The sequence below is a fragment of the Semicossyphus pulcher genome, unplaced genomic scaffold (genome assembly GCF_022749685.1).
Source record: "Semicossyphus pulcher isolate SPU_LCO1_2020_fin unplaced genomic scaffold, fSemPul1.0.p SCAF_6, whole genome shotgun sequence".
Lineage (NCBI taxonomy): Eukaryota > Metazoa > Chordata > Actinopteri > Labriformes > Labridae > Semicossyphus > Semicossyphus pulcher.
In genome coordinates, this window is record NW_027211737.1 from 30,675,648 (window position 1) to 30,695,408 (window position 19,761).

The window sequence follows — 19,761 nt, forward strand, 5'->3', positions numbered from 1 at the left end:
TTTTGGTGGAAAAGGGGTGTTAAAGTGGAGTATTTTCACGTTATAGTATATATACTTTTATTGAGTACAGATGCTAAAACACTTTTATCTGTAAATGTGTACCGTGTGATATTTGTACAGAAGGATCTGAACACTTTGAGTTTCAGTCAGAAACAGATTCAGTCACAGACCTCCAACATGGCCACCAGGGGGGACACGACTCCAAATGATGTTGTTATGAGGCCTTGTATCAGAATGTGGAGGAACAAGTGTTGAGTACAAACACAGATTAAACATAGAAACTGAAGGTAAAGTTTCCACTGAGCAGAGAGGAAGATAAAATTCACAAGTTCTACATGAAAGAAAGGAGGAGCGACACTTAAAGAGGAGGTTCGATTAGTTCTGCATTTCACGTTGCAACAGAGTGTGAGGGCAGGAAACAGAGATGACACACAGCGTTTCTCTGTGTCACACTCACACCACAGACAGACAGAGAGAGAGAGAGCGAGAGAGAGGACAGAAGAAAGGAGGTGAACCACAGCAAGAGGAGGAGAGGAAACTGAGAAAGAACAAGAGACAGAAGGATACGAAACAGAAGGAGGTTCAAGGGGAGCAGGAGGAGAAGCTCACGAAGAGAGGTGAAACGAAAAAATATTCAGAAGAAAGGAGGTGAAGAGGAGCAGAGAGGGAGAGGAAGAGGCAGCAGAGGAGAAGAAAGGGTAACAAAGGCCGGAGGAGCGAGACATTAAGCAGAAGAGGAAGCAAAGAGTCAGAGAGACGAAAGGGTGAGGGAAGCCAGAGAAGGGATATCGAGAAAAGTGGAGCAAAAAGGGGAGCAGAGGGAGACGAGGTGAGGAACAGGGGGAGGAGAGGTGAGGAGGACCTGCAGTGTCATCATGGAGGAGGACATCAGGAAACAGGGGATGCTCTACCTGCAGCAGCAGAGGTTTGGAAAGGTACGAACACTGATACGCAAAGCTAACGCTAATGCTAACTAAACTTCACTGCACTGTATGTATGTGTAATGTAACAGTATGAGCAGCATGAAGAACAGTAGCAGCAGGGCGCCGTCGGCCACAAGCTTCCCGGCTCAGGTGTCACAAACTGAGTCTGTGTTAGAGTTTTATTTAAAATACTCATATTGCCAAAGCCGGCAAAGCTACCGAGTTACACTCACTAACACAAAATATGAATGTTAACTACTTCCTCACTGCAATTCATTTAGTTCCTCAACTATCAGAGCTGATTCTAACAAAGACCGACACATCACATGACACACTGTGTGAAGAAAAAAGGCACTTTGACTCTGATAGCTTCTCTGTATATTTGTGTTTTTATGGTAACAAACCCACAAGATGCTAATACTGATACATGTACAGGAGAGTGTGCCCACCCAGTGTCACCCAAAGTACAGCCGTATGAGTCACCTGTGCAACAGCTTATACGACCCATATTACTGCCAACAGTGGGGTCGACCTAATTTGCATTTACAGATTCTGTAGGTGTGGGACCAGATTCTAAAAGTGTTCTGGTTTCCGTTTGAAGTGCGTTTGTGGTCCCAGCAGTATTGACCAATTAACAGCAGTAACGACATATTGGCTCCCGTCGATTAGCGCCTGTGTCCACTAACACTGCTTTTTGCGATGGCAGCGCCCACAACCTCAATTTCAGAGCGCTTCTCATCGCGGTTGCTGTTGATAGGTTACGAAAGTTGTCTGGCGGCACTTCCGCTTCCCTCGGTAGTGACCGTTAAAACGCTGTGTATGCTTAATATTTGCTTTAATTCAATAAAATATTACAAAAACTTAGCAATAGAAAGGAATCGTGTCCTGACGTTAGCAGCAGCTCTACACCGGGAAATTGTACCCTCGAAAAAATGAAATGATACGCTTCTCCTCCGCCATTGTTGTTGACAAAGTTTATATCTGAAGTCCCGCCCCTTCTTGATTTTGATTGATCGCGGAGGGAGAAGTGTCATTGACGAGCACGGCGGTGTTCCAAAAATTGAACTATTTTCAACCGAAAGAGTGCAGCGACAAAAAGAGGGCACTTTTGTGCTGAAAACGCTGAACTGCTTTGGTTTTGTCGAGAAAATAGACGCTGCCAGCGCAAAAAACGCTGTTAGTGGACACAGGCCCTTAAGCTTTAATTAATCTCTCTGTATAGATATCTGTATGAAGCTAACAATCCGCTCTCAGATGTTGTATCTCCATTCTCACTTCTCAAGTATCTAGTCAGACTGTAAACAATGCAGCGCACACAAAAGGAAGTCTTGGCTGGAAGTTATTTATCGCTAGCCACTGGCTAAACCGGAAGCCCTAAAAAGTTGACCGTGGCTCCCAGAGGCTATATTATTGTCAGATTATAACAGATGGGTTCCAACATTGGGGGCGATAGAAAGTAATGTTGGAGGCCGGAGTTCAACTTCTGTATGAAACCAAAAGTCAGCGTTGACATTTATCTATTTTAACAGACCCGTGATTTATTTCTAAACTTGACCAAGTAGTTTTAATACATAAACCTAACCAAACAGTGACTTAGCTTTCCAACTTCCTCCCCCCTTGATCTACAGCAAGACCTTTAAGAAAACAGCGACAGTGACTTTGGTGATTACAGGAGCAGAAGCCATTAACAGTCCGTATACAGCTGCATCGTCAGTCTGTATCACGTTGTTTTCCTTTTTGGAAAAGCTTGCTAACAACCATGTTATGTGTAAAATATGTTTAAAGAAATTATGTGATTGAAGCACAACAATAGCAACTGAAGTGCCCAGGTGCTTCATGAAGTACTACCATGAAAGCCTGAGTCTAAGTGGAGCAAAAAGGAGACGTCTCCAAAGCGGCTGTATGCAACTCAGCTGACTGCTGAGGAATCGAGTCTAACCTATATTGCACATGTGTGTTTCTGTGTGTGTCTGTGTGTGTAGAAATGGAAGCGTGTTTGGTGTGTCCTGTTCAGAGAAAGCACCTGTTCAATTTCCCGACTGGAGTTCTTTGAGTGTAAAGATGGAGGAAGTATAGAGAAGAACGACAAAAGTCTACGCAAACAGCAGGAACACAAGAAGGTAGAGTTCATTCTACTTTACTGTGTTTTGAGGTAATCTTTACTTATTCTACTCTACCTCACTGAACTCATATCCTGTTCTACTGTACGTTTCTACGTTTGTAAGTTTTGTTTTATGATGCAATCATTTCTTCTGCTAAGTTCTGCTCTAGTGCCATAGTGATTGCGCCATAGACTGTATATAAGAAGATTTTTAAGCCTTGAGTTTGACTTTTTGGCACTACTTTTGATTTTGGAGCCAGAAGTGACCATGTTTGGAAGAGAAGGGTGGAGCTGGAGAGAGGCAAGGGTTTAGCAAACACGACGTAATCAGCTAAGGCTAATGCTACCTTGGATATCAAAGTGAATCAGTAACTACAGTAACTGATATCAATAAGGATGCTCGTTTTGGCTTCTCAACAAAATGAACTTCAGGACACAATAACAACTTTCTCCTCTTGGTGTCTCCTCAAATAATGAGCGCTGACCTTTTCAGGTTGCTGCTGTAGCAACTTGTCAATGACAGGTAGCCACACCTTAAGGCATACACTGCTTTCTCAACCATTTTACTTTAAATTGTACCGTAATTGACCAAATTAACGTCATGCTGTAATGAAGAAGACTTGAAACTAGCGATTAGGACCATAAACTTATGAGCAGGTCTAATGAGGTAACTCATAAGGTCAGAAGTAGGTTCATTTTCTCATAGACTTCTATACAATTAGACTGTGGTAAGCAAACACTGTAACCATGGTAATAAGAGCATGAGTGTGTCTACTAGGTGATCCGCCTGGCTGACTGTATCCGGGTATCAGAGGTGGAGATGGACGGCTGTCCCAGGGACACAGGACCCTTCCTGATCGAGACCACAGAGAAGATCTACATGTTTGCTGCACAGAGAAATCAGCTGGAGGACTGGACACACAAACTGTGTGAGATAGCCTTCCCTGTAGGTACACACACACACACACACACACACACACACACACACACACACACACACACACACACGCATAGTGCACCCTTAACCACGTCTTAAGCTTAGTTTTTATCATTTGCGGGTAATGATTTGCGTTTTGTCCCCACAAGGAAAAGAGTCCCCACAATGTGACTGTGCAAACATGTGTCCCCACAACGTCATAAATACAGGTTCACACACACACTTAGGCTGGTGCTGATGTCAGTGTTTACTTAGTGCAGTTTTATCATCACTACATTAAAACCAGTTGACAGCTACACACTACCAGGACTATTTGTTGACTAGCTAACTGAATAAACTGACAAAGCTAACGTTAGCATGCTAACAAAAGGGAATATGAAGTAAGGTCAACATATCTGACCTGTAACTTGATAAATAATGTTTAATAATCTTGTCAACCTGGAAGATGTTAGTAACATTTCACTAATATAACACAAAAGGTATCATATTCATAATGATGGCTATTAGTATTTGACCAAATAAGTAAATAAGGTCAGATTAGCTTAGCATAATCACATATTACCCTCTATTTACAAACTGTATGAATTCTACCAACTATGAAACAGATTTCTCCACGTACTGTATGTGCAAAGAAAAACAAACAGCTATATACAGTCAATATAATAAAAGACAAGCAGAGGGATAAAGACAGGGATACAATCATTACAGTTTTTATGCTGATTTAGACATTGGTCCAAGTCAGCATAAAAATAATGAATGTAATAAAAAGCAAAGACAATGAAATAAATGAAAGGATAAAATCCTCACAGCTTAAAGGTACCGTGATAATCTATGCATACATTAACTTTCTACGTACAGCATGGAGGGTTGGAATATTTTTTAGAGACAAACATTTCCCTTCTTTACAAAGATATATCTATCGCCCTGTTTTTTCAGATCAACCTCAGATTTGCTCAAGATAGTTTGAACAGCTTGGTGTCAAATTCTGATGTCTTGCAGCAAAACAGGAAGTGGTTTAAAACAAGGCTGTACATGGTCAGATCTGCCCCATGCATGGCTGTAAAGAGTTCCAGCCTGACAGCGTCTTTATGCCAAAATCATCTGTAGTCATAACTGACAAAGGAAATGACATGTATCGTACTTGGTTTCACGTCTCATGCCGGGACAGTTTTTGGAGAACCCTCTAGACCTCTGAATCTGAAGCAGTCAGGAGAAACATTAAGTTAGAGCTTGTTTGATAACTACCGATGTTGCATTTTCATTCTTTTGTCTCAAACTGAAGCAAGAGAAACATTTCGGATGGTGCTTAAACATTCTGCAGTTACAGCTTCTATTACAGTCTGAAGCTCTACATCAAACAAACACAGATTTGGAATAATTCAGAACCAGATTCTTTTTACACATTCATTAGACTAGACTTAAAGTAGCCTAGCTTACGTAGACTTTTACATCCAGCTTTCTCCTTAATTAAGATTTGAGAGATATCATCAATAGTGCCAGCAGACTGTATAATGTACAGTTATCAGCATACGTGAGCATGCAGCCTATACCTGAATCCAATAGACAGAGTAGGAGAGACCTGAGGCAGCAAACGTGCAGAATCGTAACCAGTCGTGAAGTCACGTGGAGAGGTCTTTGACGGCTCTATGAATAAAGGTGTTATGTCAGGATGTCAGAGTGTCATGTGGTTGTAAAATCAGATTCTGGACCAACTGCATAATAGTTCGGAGGTTGAAGTGTTAATGAGCAAACCTCATATTGGTCACATGACCATGTGGTGTTAAATGGAGTTTTAAGAACGCTAACAGTGGTCTTATGATGGTGTAAAGTGAGTGAAGCTAATATAATATGAGAAAATCGCCTTAGATGCAATGTGTATAATTGTAACAAAGTTTTCTCTTGCTAAATGCCTTCGTGACCTCATGCCGTGAGCATCTGGGAAAAACACCTGGAAAACAGGTTTGGCACAAATTACGCTCCAGAAATTTTAATTTATAACAAAGTTGTGTTTGTATTTTATGGCGCTTAAACCCACATGTATTTTGCACGTATCTGTTTTTCATTAGTTAGCATCATTTTCACATAATAGTAATGCATGCTAGTTCTAGTATTGATCTTCATTTCGAACATCTTAATAAAATAAAAGTGGCAACTGACAGATTAAACACAATGCATGAGCGGTGAGTTTCCAAAAACAAGCAAGCAAACTATTAAAAAAAAAAAAATGGCTCCTGCTGCCTCTCTTGCTCTGTTAAAAAAGAATAAGCCCACACAGGTGCATGGTGGCCCTTTACCTGCCTGCCTACCTGTATAACCTCAGGTGCCCACAGTGTTACCCCAGTTTCCAAACAAAACAAAATACGTTTAAATTATGCAAAAACAAAAAATAATGATCATCAAACTAAACAAATAACTAGCAATAGAAAATATATATATGTAATCTAAATAAAGTAAACGTCTAGAATAATCAAACAAACAATACGACTTATTATTAGTAAACTAAACACACAACTAAATACTAACAACAGATGAATAGCACATGAACTGACGTCAGGGCACTACATCTACATTTTGTCACCAGCAGTCTTCAACATCTCACAACGTCATGCCGCGACGCTGACATATCTCACCCCCAGCGACAAGTGTTAAAAACGATTTGAATTCTGCATGGTGAAACATTTTGTGAGAAGCTGTCTCACACTAGTTTCCCCCAGTACTTTTGTTGACTCTAGGACTTCAAAAACTGTCAGAATTAACTTCTAAAAGTTCTAATGTGTTACATTTATGAATATCGTTCTGATAAATGTGTAAATAAACCTCCATCATGCTGCTCCTGTTGCCCAATAATGAGTTCTTTGTAAATGAAAGGAATATATGCATCCAGGAATTCTAACAACAATAAAAAAGACCTTGCCTATAGTAAATCTAAAGTATATATATCTGAAAAGTATTTCATATACACATTCAAACTGGGGCCCTCCTCCTGGGCTCTTCGTCACCAGAAGCTCACTCTCACTCTCTCGTGCGAGAACACGCCCACCCCGCCAAGCTAACACCAACAGCATCATGGTTAGCTTTGCACTAGCATGCTAAGCGCCCGTTAGCTTTGTGCTAGCATGCTTACCCGCTTAGCTTGTCCTACCCGGTTTGAGACACCTACCTGTCCAACAGAAAGAAAAGCCAACTCTGCATCGCTATTTCGCCATGTTCGCCAGTCTGAATGGGGCCCAGTTGCTCATTTGAACCACTCCCACACTCACCTGTACGCTGTGATTGGCTCAGAGAACCACAACAGCCCCCCTCCTGAAAACGTCCTGTGCAAGGCAAAAGAGAATAGATGCAGAGGGAAGGGTCTCACAAGGGTCTGCACACACACTCACCAACACACATGTACAGAGGCCCATAAGTGATGATTTATATTATATTATATTTGTAAAGTCTATATTTTATTTTTCTAGGAAAATCCTACTTATTATACCTTTAAGTAAATCTAACATATAAAACTAGCATAAAATGTAAACACACTTACAGGGAGGTACAGGTGTTAATGTGCCATACAATCCTCAGAGTTTTAAAGTTGCAATTACAGCATACAGGTTGTTAATGTGCAAATACAGTGATCAAAACGCTGTGTGGTTTTGGACTCAAGAACATTTTCTTTTCTAAATTATTGTGTGATATTGTTTTAGTGCATTCTGCATGAAATTTCAAGTCCTTTCACACCCTGAGGTTGTGCCATAGAACTTATGTCAATCCCTGGTCGGATGTAATGTTTGCAAGGTTCCCCTCTGTCTGTAGTTTCAGTTCAGGTTAGTTCAGACTGCAGGACCTCTGCCACCTTTTACCAAATTTCTTTGACCTAAAACTAATAAAACACCTGCACTCTTGCCCTTTAAGAAGATTGTCTGGTTCGAGTGTAAAGATGAGTCTTCATTTCAAATTGACTTTTTTTACAGACACATCAAGTAAAAAACAACACAAAACTCAGAAAAATCCAGTTTCAGGTGAGCTGATTAGCTCTGAAATCTCTTCCAACAATGCTTGTTTTAAGTTTTAATTTGCTGACGTTCACACGTTATTCACCAGCAGCTGACTGAAGAGGAAACCAGCGCACTAAACTGGCAGTTTTATTTCTGTCATGTCCTGTGTTAAAGACGGTTGACATGAAAAAACATTTATCCAGTTTTTGTTGTTCAGGTAAGAGTAACTTTGGTTAATGACATGTGGGAGCTTTAACAGAATATATTCAACATTTGAACAACAAATTCAACTCCAATGTGATGAAACAAATAAAATGTAACGAGCTACAGATCAGGTGGAAAACAGACAGATTCTGTGTGTGCGGTTATAAATAGCAGCATGATGACAGACAGCTGACAGTTCTTAGTCACAATTCCACTTCCTCCTTCTTTCTGTGTGACAGGAAATGCAAACTTCACACACAAACAGCCAATCAGACGGAAGCCTCTGTCAGCCCCATCAGATGTAAAGTCTGACTGATCCACGCCAGTCTGCGAATACACAGATTTACAGATCAGAGACAGACTTTTACTTTGAAGGCCAGAGGCACACATAACTCTTTATGATATTTGAGATGGTTTAGAGTGGAATTTAAGATGAACTCAAAGAGTTCATAAAGTTAAAGTGTTTTGAATTCATCCCTAAACATAAATCTATTTTCACACTTCCAATGCGGGGAACGGCTGTCCATTGGTGGACCAAGCACAACCACCTTTCCATTAGATGCTCTTGGACGTACTCATTTTTGCATGCTTGTTTCCACTTTTCATTAGCCGTGCAGTGGCCTGATTTTCCCCGCCCACCTGCTCATCTGTCTCCACTCCCCTCCTCAGCCTCACTCCATATGTTTTAAACCACTCTGTTACTTACTTTGCCAGCGCATTTCAGTTTTTATTTGCTTACTTTACCCAATCCTGGACCAGAACCTGCCTGAATGTTGTTTACAATAAAACGTTGAACTATAGTAGTGTTCCTTTATCCATAAATAAAAAATCCTCTAAATATAAAAACATGCTTGAAAAGTCCAAGTGTCCTGCTAATGCATTAAAGTCACATAGTCCTCTGAAGGGATGTAAACAAGAATGTGTGTGTGTGCAGATGAGCTGGACGGAGCACAGTGTGAAGAGAGGCAGCCTGCAGAGAGGAAACACAGTGGATGAAGATGAAGGGATGGAGGACAACTCACTGTACAGCGGCAGAGAGACAAGTACGCATGTCTGTCTACTTGTCTTACTTGTCTTGTCTGTAGTTTAAATATACCTTTACCTGTAGTTTAAATATACCTGTACCCTAGAGTATTTATTAAGCTGCGCCTTTAGTATAAATCAACCTATACTTGTTGTATATATACAGCTCCTGTAGTTTACTTAAAGCTGCACCTGAAGTATTAATACACCTATACCTCTAGTGCAAATGCACCTATACCTCTGGTATTAATACACCTGTATCTGTGGTATGAATAAACCTGTATTGGTAGTGTAAATACATCTGTATCTGTAGTAAAAATACAGCTCGACCTTAAGTATGAATAAGTTCGTACTTAAGGTATATACACACACCTGAACCTGGAGTTTAAACACACGTGTATCTACAGTATATAGTAACATGTGCTTCTAGTATAAATACACATGCACCTGTAATACAGCTCTTCCTGTAGTATAAATAAATCTGCACATAAAGTATAAATACACCTAAACCTCTACTGCAAATGCACCTATACCTCAAGTACAAATACACCTCTTCCTGTTGTATAAATGAACCTGCACTTGAAGTATAAATACACCTGTACCTGTGGTGTAAATAAACCTGTATTGCTGGTATGAATACATTCATATCTGTTGTATTGTAACTGTAATATAAATACAGCTCTAGCTTGAGTTTGAATATACATGGCTGCTGTGGCTCAGAGGCAGAGGGGGTCGTCGTTCGTGGTTTGATCCCCAGCTCCTCTGTCTACTATCCATTTTATGAATGCTCCCTGAGCAATGCGGTGTGTTATTATTACTTCATCAGTTTAGTCTTTGAATAAGTGTGTGAAAGGGTGAATGCTAACATGTAGCGTGGTAGTAAGAACACTCAAGGTACTATATAAGTGCAGTCCATTTACTTGTACTTGTAGTTTAAATACACCTGTATCTTTACTATGTGTACAGCTCATACTGTAGTGCAGTAAAAAGCAGTCTTTAGTTTTTACTTCAATCTTTAGAAACATCTGGATCAGGTCCATTCATCAACAGTAACATTTAAAAGTCTTTATTAATGACTCTCTAATATTTGTATCTGCAGACTTGATCAGCAGTTTAAGATAAAACTTTTCACACTTTTCGTGAAAAGCTTTAAATGGTGTCTCTTGGTGTCGTTGTGTTGGTGCAGCAGTTTTTAGTTCAACCTTTAGTCAAAGCTTCCTGTCACACCTCAAACCAAACCCAACTTCCCCTCTCTCACTCTTTTCCTAGCGCTGCTAAATTTAGCAGCCTGTGGCCAAAACGATGCATCACTTTGCAGCATGCACACACACACACACATACACACACACACACACACACACACACACACACACACACACACACACAGAAGTAACTGTTTTGTTCTTTGGTTTCAGATGAACCACTTCATTCATCAGAGTCCTTAAATGTTCATTCCATCTTTATTTGATAGTTAAAAATTACAAATGATGTCAGAGTTTGACATCATTTGTAACTGAAAGAATGATCAGAGTTTGAGTTTATCGTGTTTTGATAAAGTTTGTGCATGTAGACAAAGTTTTTGTTGCATTCTGAAATAAGGAGTATTTTATGCTCAAAATGTGAGTGCTATTGACTCATAGCTAGAAGGATTCTGGTGCGAATCCCGGTTCAGACATAGTTTGCCCCTCTGTGTCAGTCTGCGTGTTCTCCTCGTGCATGCGTGGGTTAGGTAAAGTACTGTACGTGTAGTTAAGGCTTGTTAGCAACTTAAAAAAACTCTATTTTCCCGTGATGATGATTTTTTCATTTGATCTTTTTATTTTAAGAAAAGGTCCCTGGTTATGTCTGTCTTTAAATGTATCAGTGGTTAAGGAGAAGTTTTTCTTTCTGCAGGTTTTAGCTGCCAAGTTTAACTTCTGACGTTTCCGCTGACGCTCGGATATTTTTACTTAGCTTTTTTTCTCACACACACTCTTAGGGCAGTTGTTGAATTTTGTGTAGTGGAAACTTCTGCATGTCTGTGAGTTCCTGCTGCGGTGTATCTGTGTGTGTGTGGTGGAGTGTGTTGCAGCCTGTCGCAGGGTGTTGCAGCACTGCAGTGACCGGCGGCGGCAGGACGACCTCAGCCTTTATCTTCATAGGACAAACTTCCTCTTTCTCAACAGGAAGCTGCTGTCAACAAAAATACTCACATCTTTTTCTGATATAAAGTCATAAAACAGTTTAAAAATGTCACTTTAACAAGTAAAAGTACTCATTGTGCAGAATCATTTTTTTTTTAGCTTTTTATTCCCATGTTCATTGTTTTGCACCAAATCGTCAAGACAAATTTATTGTACATGTAAACCAACTTGGCAATCATCCAGATTCTGTTTTCTTAAGAACTCATGAGCACTCAAGTGGTTGCCAAAAAAACAGGTTGAAAATACCAGACTAGCTTAACTATGACTAGCTAAGTTAGCTTATTTAGCATTAGCCTAATTTCCTCTCACTGCAACTTCAAAAGCAACACCAAAATATTACTTAAATGTTAACAAGATAACTAGCTTAACATTAAAGTAATATTTTGGTACTTTTCAATCTTATTCACCATATTCATGAGAAAATATTTTGTCAGTGTTTCCTCTCATTGCAAGATCAAAAGTCTTTAAAGAATGAAATAAAATCACTTTAAGAAAATATGTCCATAAGAATATGGTAAAAAAGATTGAAAAGTACCAAAATATCACTTTATTTGAGCAGGATTACTAGCTAAGTTAGCTTATTTAGCATTAGCCATCTGAGTCTCTCCTCTCACTGCAAGTTCAAAAGTCTTTGAGGAATTAGATAAAATCACTGACAAAATATTTCCACGTGAATATGGTGAATAAGATTGAAAAGTACCAAAATATTACTATAATATTAGCAAGGTAACGAGCTAAGTTAGCTTATTTAGCTATAGCTGTCTTTCCTCTCTCTGCATGTTTAAAAGTCTTTAAAAAATTAAATAAAATGACTTAAACTAGATATTTATTCATGAATATGGTGAATAAGGTTGAAAAACAGCATGTTACTTTAATATTAACAAGATAACTAGCTTAACTATGACTAGCTAAGTTAGCTTATTTAGCTATAGCTGTCTTTCCTCTCCCTGCATGTTTAAAAGTCTTTAAAAAATTAAATAAAATCACTTAAACTAGATATTTATTCATGAATATGGTGAATAAGGTTGATAAACAACAATATATTACTTGAATATTAGCAAGGTAACTAGCTAAGTTAGCTTTAGCCACCTGAGTGGCAGTGAAAACTCAGTCACACATAACAGACATTATGTGTAACATTTATAAATGAACGCGTTCTGTGGTTTCCAGTTGAGTCTCTCTGCTGGTTTGAAGCTCTGCTTGTCTCTTTATATTTGGTTGGTGGTGACTGTGAAGTAATGAGGTCAACCAGAGCTCTGTACGGTTCTTTATAAAGCTCCAGACTAGAATACACAATTATAAAAGTGTGTAGACAGAAGACAGACACACCGCAGAGTAACTCAATATAACTCTGAGTGCAGATTTACTGTTCAAACAGACTGAAGCTAAATAAAACATTTGTTACACAGTATGTCCACCAGAGAGCGCTAAGAGGTTTATTATCACACTGAAATGTCCCCAAAAGAACACATTATAGTTGATATTCATTATTATTACTATAAGGATTTTATCACAATGTTTATTTATTTAAATTTAGCTGATAAATCTTCTTATTTAAAGATATCAGACGTATGCTTAAGTGAAAAACCTTTTTTTACAGTTGCATTCTGAAATTCAAGTGTTTCATGTCATTAATGTAAACAAAGAAACGGGGAATAAACAACAATACATATTTCTTTATCATAAAGAAAAATAATAAGATAAGTAAAATAGGATAAAATAAGAAAAGTTACTGTGCAGTAATTAGTTGTAATATTTAAATGAAGACACAGTTATAAAAGAAACTACAGACAGTGTTGCAGAACCATAATAGTAACATTTGGTGTATAACTGAGGTCTTGATGTGAAGCTCCTGAAGCTGCTACTGTTTCCCCACATCCTCTTACACCTGCAGCACACACACCTGCATCCCATGCGTGTGTGCGAATCTGTGGTTTTTTTAGTGTCGCACATCTTAAAACATGAAGAAGAAGAGAAGCAGAAAATTCATGTAGTTTAAAATGAGTAAGCTTCTGCTCCTTCTCCTCACTCACCGAAAAAAAAACTGCATCACAGACTTCTTGAACGGCCTGTTGTTACGAGGAAACGCACAGCAGGACAGATTATTATTAGTCTTTTATTTGCATGAAAAAATCCCCCACAAGGCTCCAGCAGCACAAACACGACCTTGAGGTTAAATTAAGTGACTGAATTAGCTGAGGTGACACCAAGCAGACAGCCAGCAGCTCCCACCAGTCACTTAAAGCAACCACGCCCATAATTACACGACTTTAACCCTTAATATAATTTACATGACGAGGAGTTTTAAAAAGATTCTTCCGTACAGTTGTCATAAAAAGAGAAATGAGCTATAGAGACCAAAAAGGGTTTTTTGTTCTGGGCTGTAAACATGTTTATTTCTGCTGTAAAGTTTTAACATGGGGCTCTATGGGGACTGACTCATTTTGGAGCCAGCCTCTAGTGGACATGCAAGGAACTGCACTTCTGTTACTGCTTGGTTTTACATAACAGACTACATACAGGCTGCTGTAAGGATGACATCATCCTGACATGCTTTGTGTGTTTTTTTGTGTGTCAGTGCGTGACTTCAAAGTGTGTGTTCGGAGGACAGAGGCGTCTGATCGCTGCAGGCTGAAGGGAGACGGCGTCCTGCGAGCAGACTCGGACGCTCTTCTCCTGCTGGATAAGACGGGAGACGTCTTGTACACATGGCCGTATAGATTCCTGCGCCGCTTCGGACGAGACAAGGTGACACACACACACACACACATACACACACACACGCACACATATAACTGATCCTTCTTAAACTAGATTCACTGACCTGTTAATCTACAGAATTCTCCACTGATAGCATTAAGTTTGGTTAAAATGATGATTTTTTGAATGAAGTTTGGTTTGATCCTGACTCCGACGTCTCTCCTTCAGTCCACCTTCTCCTTCGAGGCCGGCCGGAGGTGCAACTCCGGCGAGGGGAATTTTGAGTTCGACACCAAACAGGGGAACATCCTGTTTCAGGCCGTGGAAGCTGCCATCAACCTGCAGCGGATCTCCCTCCCCCACAGACAGACCTCTGGAGGGGGGCAGGTGAGTCCAGAGACCCCCCAGGACCAGAACCTGCCCCCTCTGCCCCTTAACCCGCCCCTGTTTCAGAACAGGATGCCACCACTGCCTCAGCCTCGCAGCCATATCCCACAACCCCCTGCTGCTCAGGTCAGCTCCGAAACAGGTCATCTGTGCAAAGTTTCAAAATAAAAGTCAGGACTTTTAAAGTAGACTCACTATGAAAGTCAGAATTTTCTAAATAAAGGCAGGATACGTTCAGGATTTTAGAATCAGGTCAGGGCTCAGAATAAAATTCAGGATTTCAAAATAAAGTAAAGATTTTCAAAAATAGTCAGGATTGTCAGAAATTTCAGAATAAAGTCAGGATAAATTATTTCAAGATAAATTCCAGAGTTTTATGATACAGTCCAGATTTCAGAATAAATCAGGGAATGGTAGAATAGACAATTTAATAATAAAGTAAGGGCTTCCAGAATAAAGTCCTGATTTTATTCTGAAAACCTTTCAAAATAAAGTTAGGATTTTCTGAATAAAGTCAGGATTAGTAGAATAAAGTTTTTAGACTTTTATAATGTAGCCCTGATTTTCAGAGGGAACCTGACTGGTCTCCTCTGTATCCCAATTTTAAGGGGCTTTGGACGATGCAGGATACCAAATGCTGACTTTCAAAATAATGTCCAGATTAGTAGAATAAATAAATGTTAAATTATTTCCTCTCTCGCATGTGTTGTGTCTGCAGGCAGCTGACGGTGTGTACAGCGTGGTGACCGATCCTTCAAATCTTCAGATGTGTCATCACAAAGACAAAGAGAGCTCATCGTCTTCACCACAGCAACAACAACAACATCGCCCCCCGCTGGTAGGAAACTTACATTGCAAACACAACGGGACATTTTCCTCCCTTTCAGTTTCTGGTGAAGGCCTGGAGAATAATAAATAACTCAAAGTAAAACAGATTTTGATCAATTTAAGCATCATTGATCACTGATTGGTTACGTCTCTTTTTCATTCACAGACTCGTCTTGAGCCTCCAGTCGACAAAACGCTGACCGGTGTGAAAAGTTTGACTCTGGACACTCGTGGCCTCCCCGTCCACCGAAAGCACCAGGTCAAGATGATCTCCAGCTGCCCTCTGCCTCACATCGGCCCTGAGTCCGACCCCAACCTGCCCTCGGGGTCCAGCTCCAAACAGGGCTCCAGCCTGGACCAGATGTACTCCCAGATCACCCTGCCAGTCGCAGAGCGAGCCCCCAAGAGGGACAAGAGAAGCGGCAGCCTGGCTCCATCCTGCACCCCCTCTCTCATCCAGCCGGAGCCGGAGTACTCCCTCCCCTTCGACACCATCGCCGTGAAAGTCATGACCGACATCCTGAACTCTAAACAGGCTCAGGGAGCCGAGTCTGGCGCCGACCCGCTCTACGACAGCATCGACGAGATGAAGATCAGAAACATCTTCCAGAGCGATGCAGACGCTCTTAGGCCAACTTTCGAGAAGCTGGAGCACATTTATGACGAGCCTGAAGGCTGCGCCGCCCCCGTCGCACAGAAACCTCCCACCTCCTTGTACGATGACCCAGAAGAGATGCGAGGAGACGCCTGGAGGGTTATGGGTACAGCTGCTGACCCTAAAGGCCATGAATACCCGTACGACCCCCGGGTGGACGACTACGCTGTACCCAAACGACCCCAGAGGGCGTGTCCTGTTCCACAGAGCTCCACAGAAGAAGGAGACAAGGAGGAGGAGCCAGAGGAGGAGGGGGAGGAGCAGAGGGAAAGGCAGAGGGGTTCCCCATACAACAACGTGAATGTAAAGATGGCGTAAAGGAGAGTCAACTGTGAGCATTAACATGACTCAGATCAATGATTCAGGATTTCATCGATAATCAGTGATGAAGGTTTGAGACTCTACTGTCTGCTTCTCTGAAGTTTCAGGGCTGTCATGGCCGGCTTCCGTATTCAAATACATTTCATAGTTCACAACCCAACAGCCTCTGCTCGGCTCAAGGTGTTTGTAGTTATTTTGCATCCTGCTGATGCATTCAAAGACGCTCAGACATCTGAGGTTTAAGGATTAATTCCATGAAACGGGCTGTAATGCTTGCAACATAATCCATCCATCCATTATCCATACCACATACCCACTTTGGGGTTGTGGGGGGACTAGAGCCTATCCCAGCTGTCATTGGGCGAGAGGCGGGGTTACACCTGGCCAGGTTGTCAATCACAGGACAAACCACCTTTCAAACTCACTCCTACGGGCAATTTAGAGTCACCAATGAGCCTAACGAGCATGTCTTTGGACTTTGGGAGGAAGCCAGAGTACCCAGAGGGAACCCACAAATGCACAGGGAGAACATGCAGAAAGGCTCAATACGTCTGAGCCGGGACTTGAACCAGGAACCTTCTCGCTATGAGTCAACAGCACTAACTACTGCAACCACTGTGCAGCCCCTCGCGACAAAATCCTTAGGAGCATATGTATCCGTCTAAAGTACATCCACCAAAGTTCTTGTTTTGCCCCTCACAGGCAAAGTGTCAGAAAGGATCCCTACAGAGGTAGACCCTTTTGTCTTAACCAGAAGCAGCTGTTACATCGCTCTCTTCACATACACCAGACTCCATGGACAAAAAGTGTCATTTTACCTCTCAGAACACAGGAGTCTACTGCTGCCAAGCAAGCTCGTTTAGTGGATGTACCAAGGATTACAATGCAGACATTACAGCCTGTTCCACAGCTGCTGCTGAAGCGATCCACTAAAGCAACTTCTTATACTTATTGTCATTCTAAAAATGAGGCCCAGGTTTAAAAAATACAATACTTCTTCTTCTCGTTAAATCTTTGTTTGATTTTCTAAAAAGAGAACTGCTCAGTGAAATACTGAATGATCTCCATTCTCAGTGCCTCTGTAAACGCACCAGCGCGATCTCTGCCAGTAAAACATCAGTATTTATTCATGTGCTTATAACATGAGTCAAAAACAAATCATGAGATTTGGTCCATTTTTTATTGGAAATCTTTCCTGAGCTCAGATCTGCAGCAGTGACAGAAAGTGTCCTGCAGAGGGCAGCAGAGCTCACATCATGTCCTTATAACTTTAGCATGTTTATCATCTGAATATTCGTGCGTTTGTCAGAAACCTGTAAAATGTGAACATCCTCACCATCAGACTTTGTTCAAACTAAACTTCTGTTTGAGGCTTTATTAAATATTCTGTAAATCAGACGTGTAACATGTTTATACAGAGAGTGCGATGTGTTGAGTTTGTGGACACGTTTTCTGAATAAACATACGTCTGTAAATCTGAATTATTATTATTATGTATATTTTTGCTCCACCTTAAATCCAAAGTGATCCAACCATCAGACGGACGTTATATATTATTGTCTTATTTACTCTGTTCTGTTTTTCCATGCTGTAAGGGAGAGCCGTGATTGGCTGTTGAGGTCTTGCAGTTATTTCATTGGATTCCCTGCAATGTTTATAATCCATCAAACAAGACAAGAAAACTTTACCACAAGCAGCGAGTCAACTTATCGGCTTCCTCACTGGATTTGGAAACTTTGAATGCACACTGAGCCGTAAACATTCACCAGTGTTCCTCAGCATACACGAGACGATCCTGCTTTAACTAATGATGTAATAAAAACTCATTTGTTCTTGTATTTTAAGTGAAACTTGTGTCTTTAAATCCTGCAGGCTCGAGCTGTGCTTCGTGCTGCGTGAACAAAGTTTTTTCTTTAGAAGACCATTGTTTGAATAAAATATGTTTTAGAGTGAGAAACATGTAAGAGGTCGATAACATGTTTATTTCATGTACATCTGAATCTGTGTGTGTGTGTGTGTGTGTGTGTGTGTGTCAGTTTTATTATGCTAAGTTGCTGTGTAACACAGGAAGCCTGGGGTCATCCATTAACAAACACACACTCACAATTACAGGGACAATCATAATTAAACAGACGTGTGTTTATTTAAAGACACGGAGAAAACAACCAATCACAATCCAACATTTAAATCCATTTTACTCTGATATTTATCAGCAGCAGACTTCAGATCAGTTTAAAGGAGGAGCAGCCTTTAAAGGAGGGACTGTACTGCGTTCTGTATTCTGCACCTTATATTGATGTCATCCATCAAAACTGGCTCAATTCAAATGATCACATCCAAGAGCTCATAAACTAACAGCACAAAATCCAACAGACCAAAACTAAAGAACAGAAGTTAGTGGACAGAAGCTAATAAAGCGCACAGAGAGAAAGTATCAGAAAAAAGGTAAAAGACAGAAGCTATCGCACACAACCTGAAGGATAAGCTAATAAACAAAAGCTAACAGAAACTAGCTCACAAAACCAAATAAAGAAATGTTCACAGACAGAAACTATCAGGAAAAATCCAATAGAAGCTAACAGAGAGCCTGACGGATAAGCAACACCCGCTAACACCCGGGTAATTATCGCCTCCGCTCCGATCGGCATTGATGGGAACACAAAACCCGTGTCGACACGCTAATCTCCGCCCCCTTTCCGGCATGATGCTATGCTCCATCGGTAACTTCTGTGACTCTTCGTCATCTCAGCTACAAATTCCGCCCGTCTCCGTCCGAGCAGCGCTCGAACATCGTTCCAAATCTGTCTGCACCGAGTTCCATAAACAGACTGAATGAGTAATAGATACAATAAAGACCTAACCACCGTAACATCTTCACTGTTTACTAACCCTGTTTCAGGTGCGTTTGTGACGTCAGACGGTGACACAGCAATAAAGAGACCGAAAGGAGTATACTTCACTGGCAATGGGAACAGAGACAATCAGCATTTATAAGCGGCTCTTCCCGGGTGTCAATGCGGTAAAATACAGAAAAGTTACCAGACAAAACCTGACAGATAAGCTGACAGCAAAAATCCAACAGTCCAAAAACATGTTTGTTTTGTTTTTAAAAACATGTTTCATATTTGCGACTTACAGGCGACCAGTGATGTCACTCAAGGTTTTCTGAGGCAGAGGTACCAGGAAAACCAGAGAAGAAGAAGCAACAAGGTCTCAGCTGGTTTTTCTCAGTAAACTGGTGCAGATTCGTCTCTGCGTTCAGACTGTGTGTTTGCTCTGGTGGCTTCAGGCTGCTGTATGACTGTGATGCCGTCCGACACTTCTGACAGTGCAACCAGCTACACACACACACTGACACTGCGCACAAACACACACACACACACACTGACACTGCCCCCCAAGGTACTCAGCAGGCTACAAAGGCGTCCCAGCATGCATTTCTCTGTTCTGTTCGCTTTACAAGACACTCAACTGGAAACAAAAAGAGCATCATGTGTGTGTGTGTGTGTGTGTGTGTGT

The 19,761-nt window shown here is 40.9% G+C and overlaps 1 protein-coding gene across 2 annotated transcripts; it reads left to right on the forward strand.

Moving 5' to 3' along the window:
- Nucleotides 1–415: 415 nt before the first annotated feature.
- dok2 (docking protein 2) lies at nucleotides 416–18,199 on the forward strand. Of its 2 annotated transcripts, none has more exons than XM_069683580.1 (8): nucleotides 416–935; nucleotides 2,906–3,043; nucleotides 3,803–3,970; nucleotides 9,080–9,188; nucleotides 13,930–14,099; nucleotides 14,280–14,564; nucleotides 15,157–15,276; nucleotides 15,433–18,199. In XM_069683580.1, exons 1-8 carry the CDS (start codon nucleotides 876–878, stop codon nucleotides 16,237–16,239), a joined length of 1,857 nt encoding a protein of 618 aa, XP_069539681.1. In that variant the 5' UTR covers nucleotides 416–875; the 3' UTR covers nucleotides 16,240–18,199. The 2 variants fall into 2 exon arrangements, with proteins under 2 accessions (XP_069539681.1, XP_069539682.1); XM_069683581.1 differs by having other exon boundaries at nucleotides 14,280–14,438.
- The last annotated feature ends 1,562 nt before the right edge of the window (nucleotides 18,200–19,761 follow it).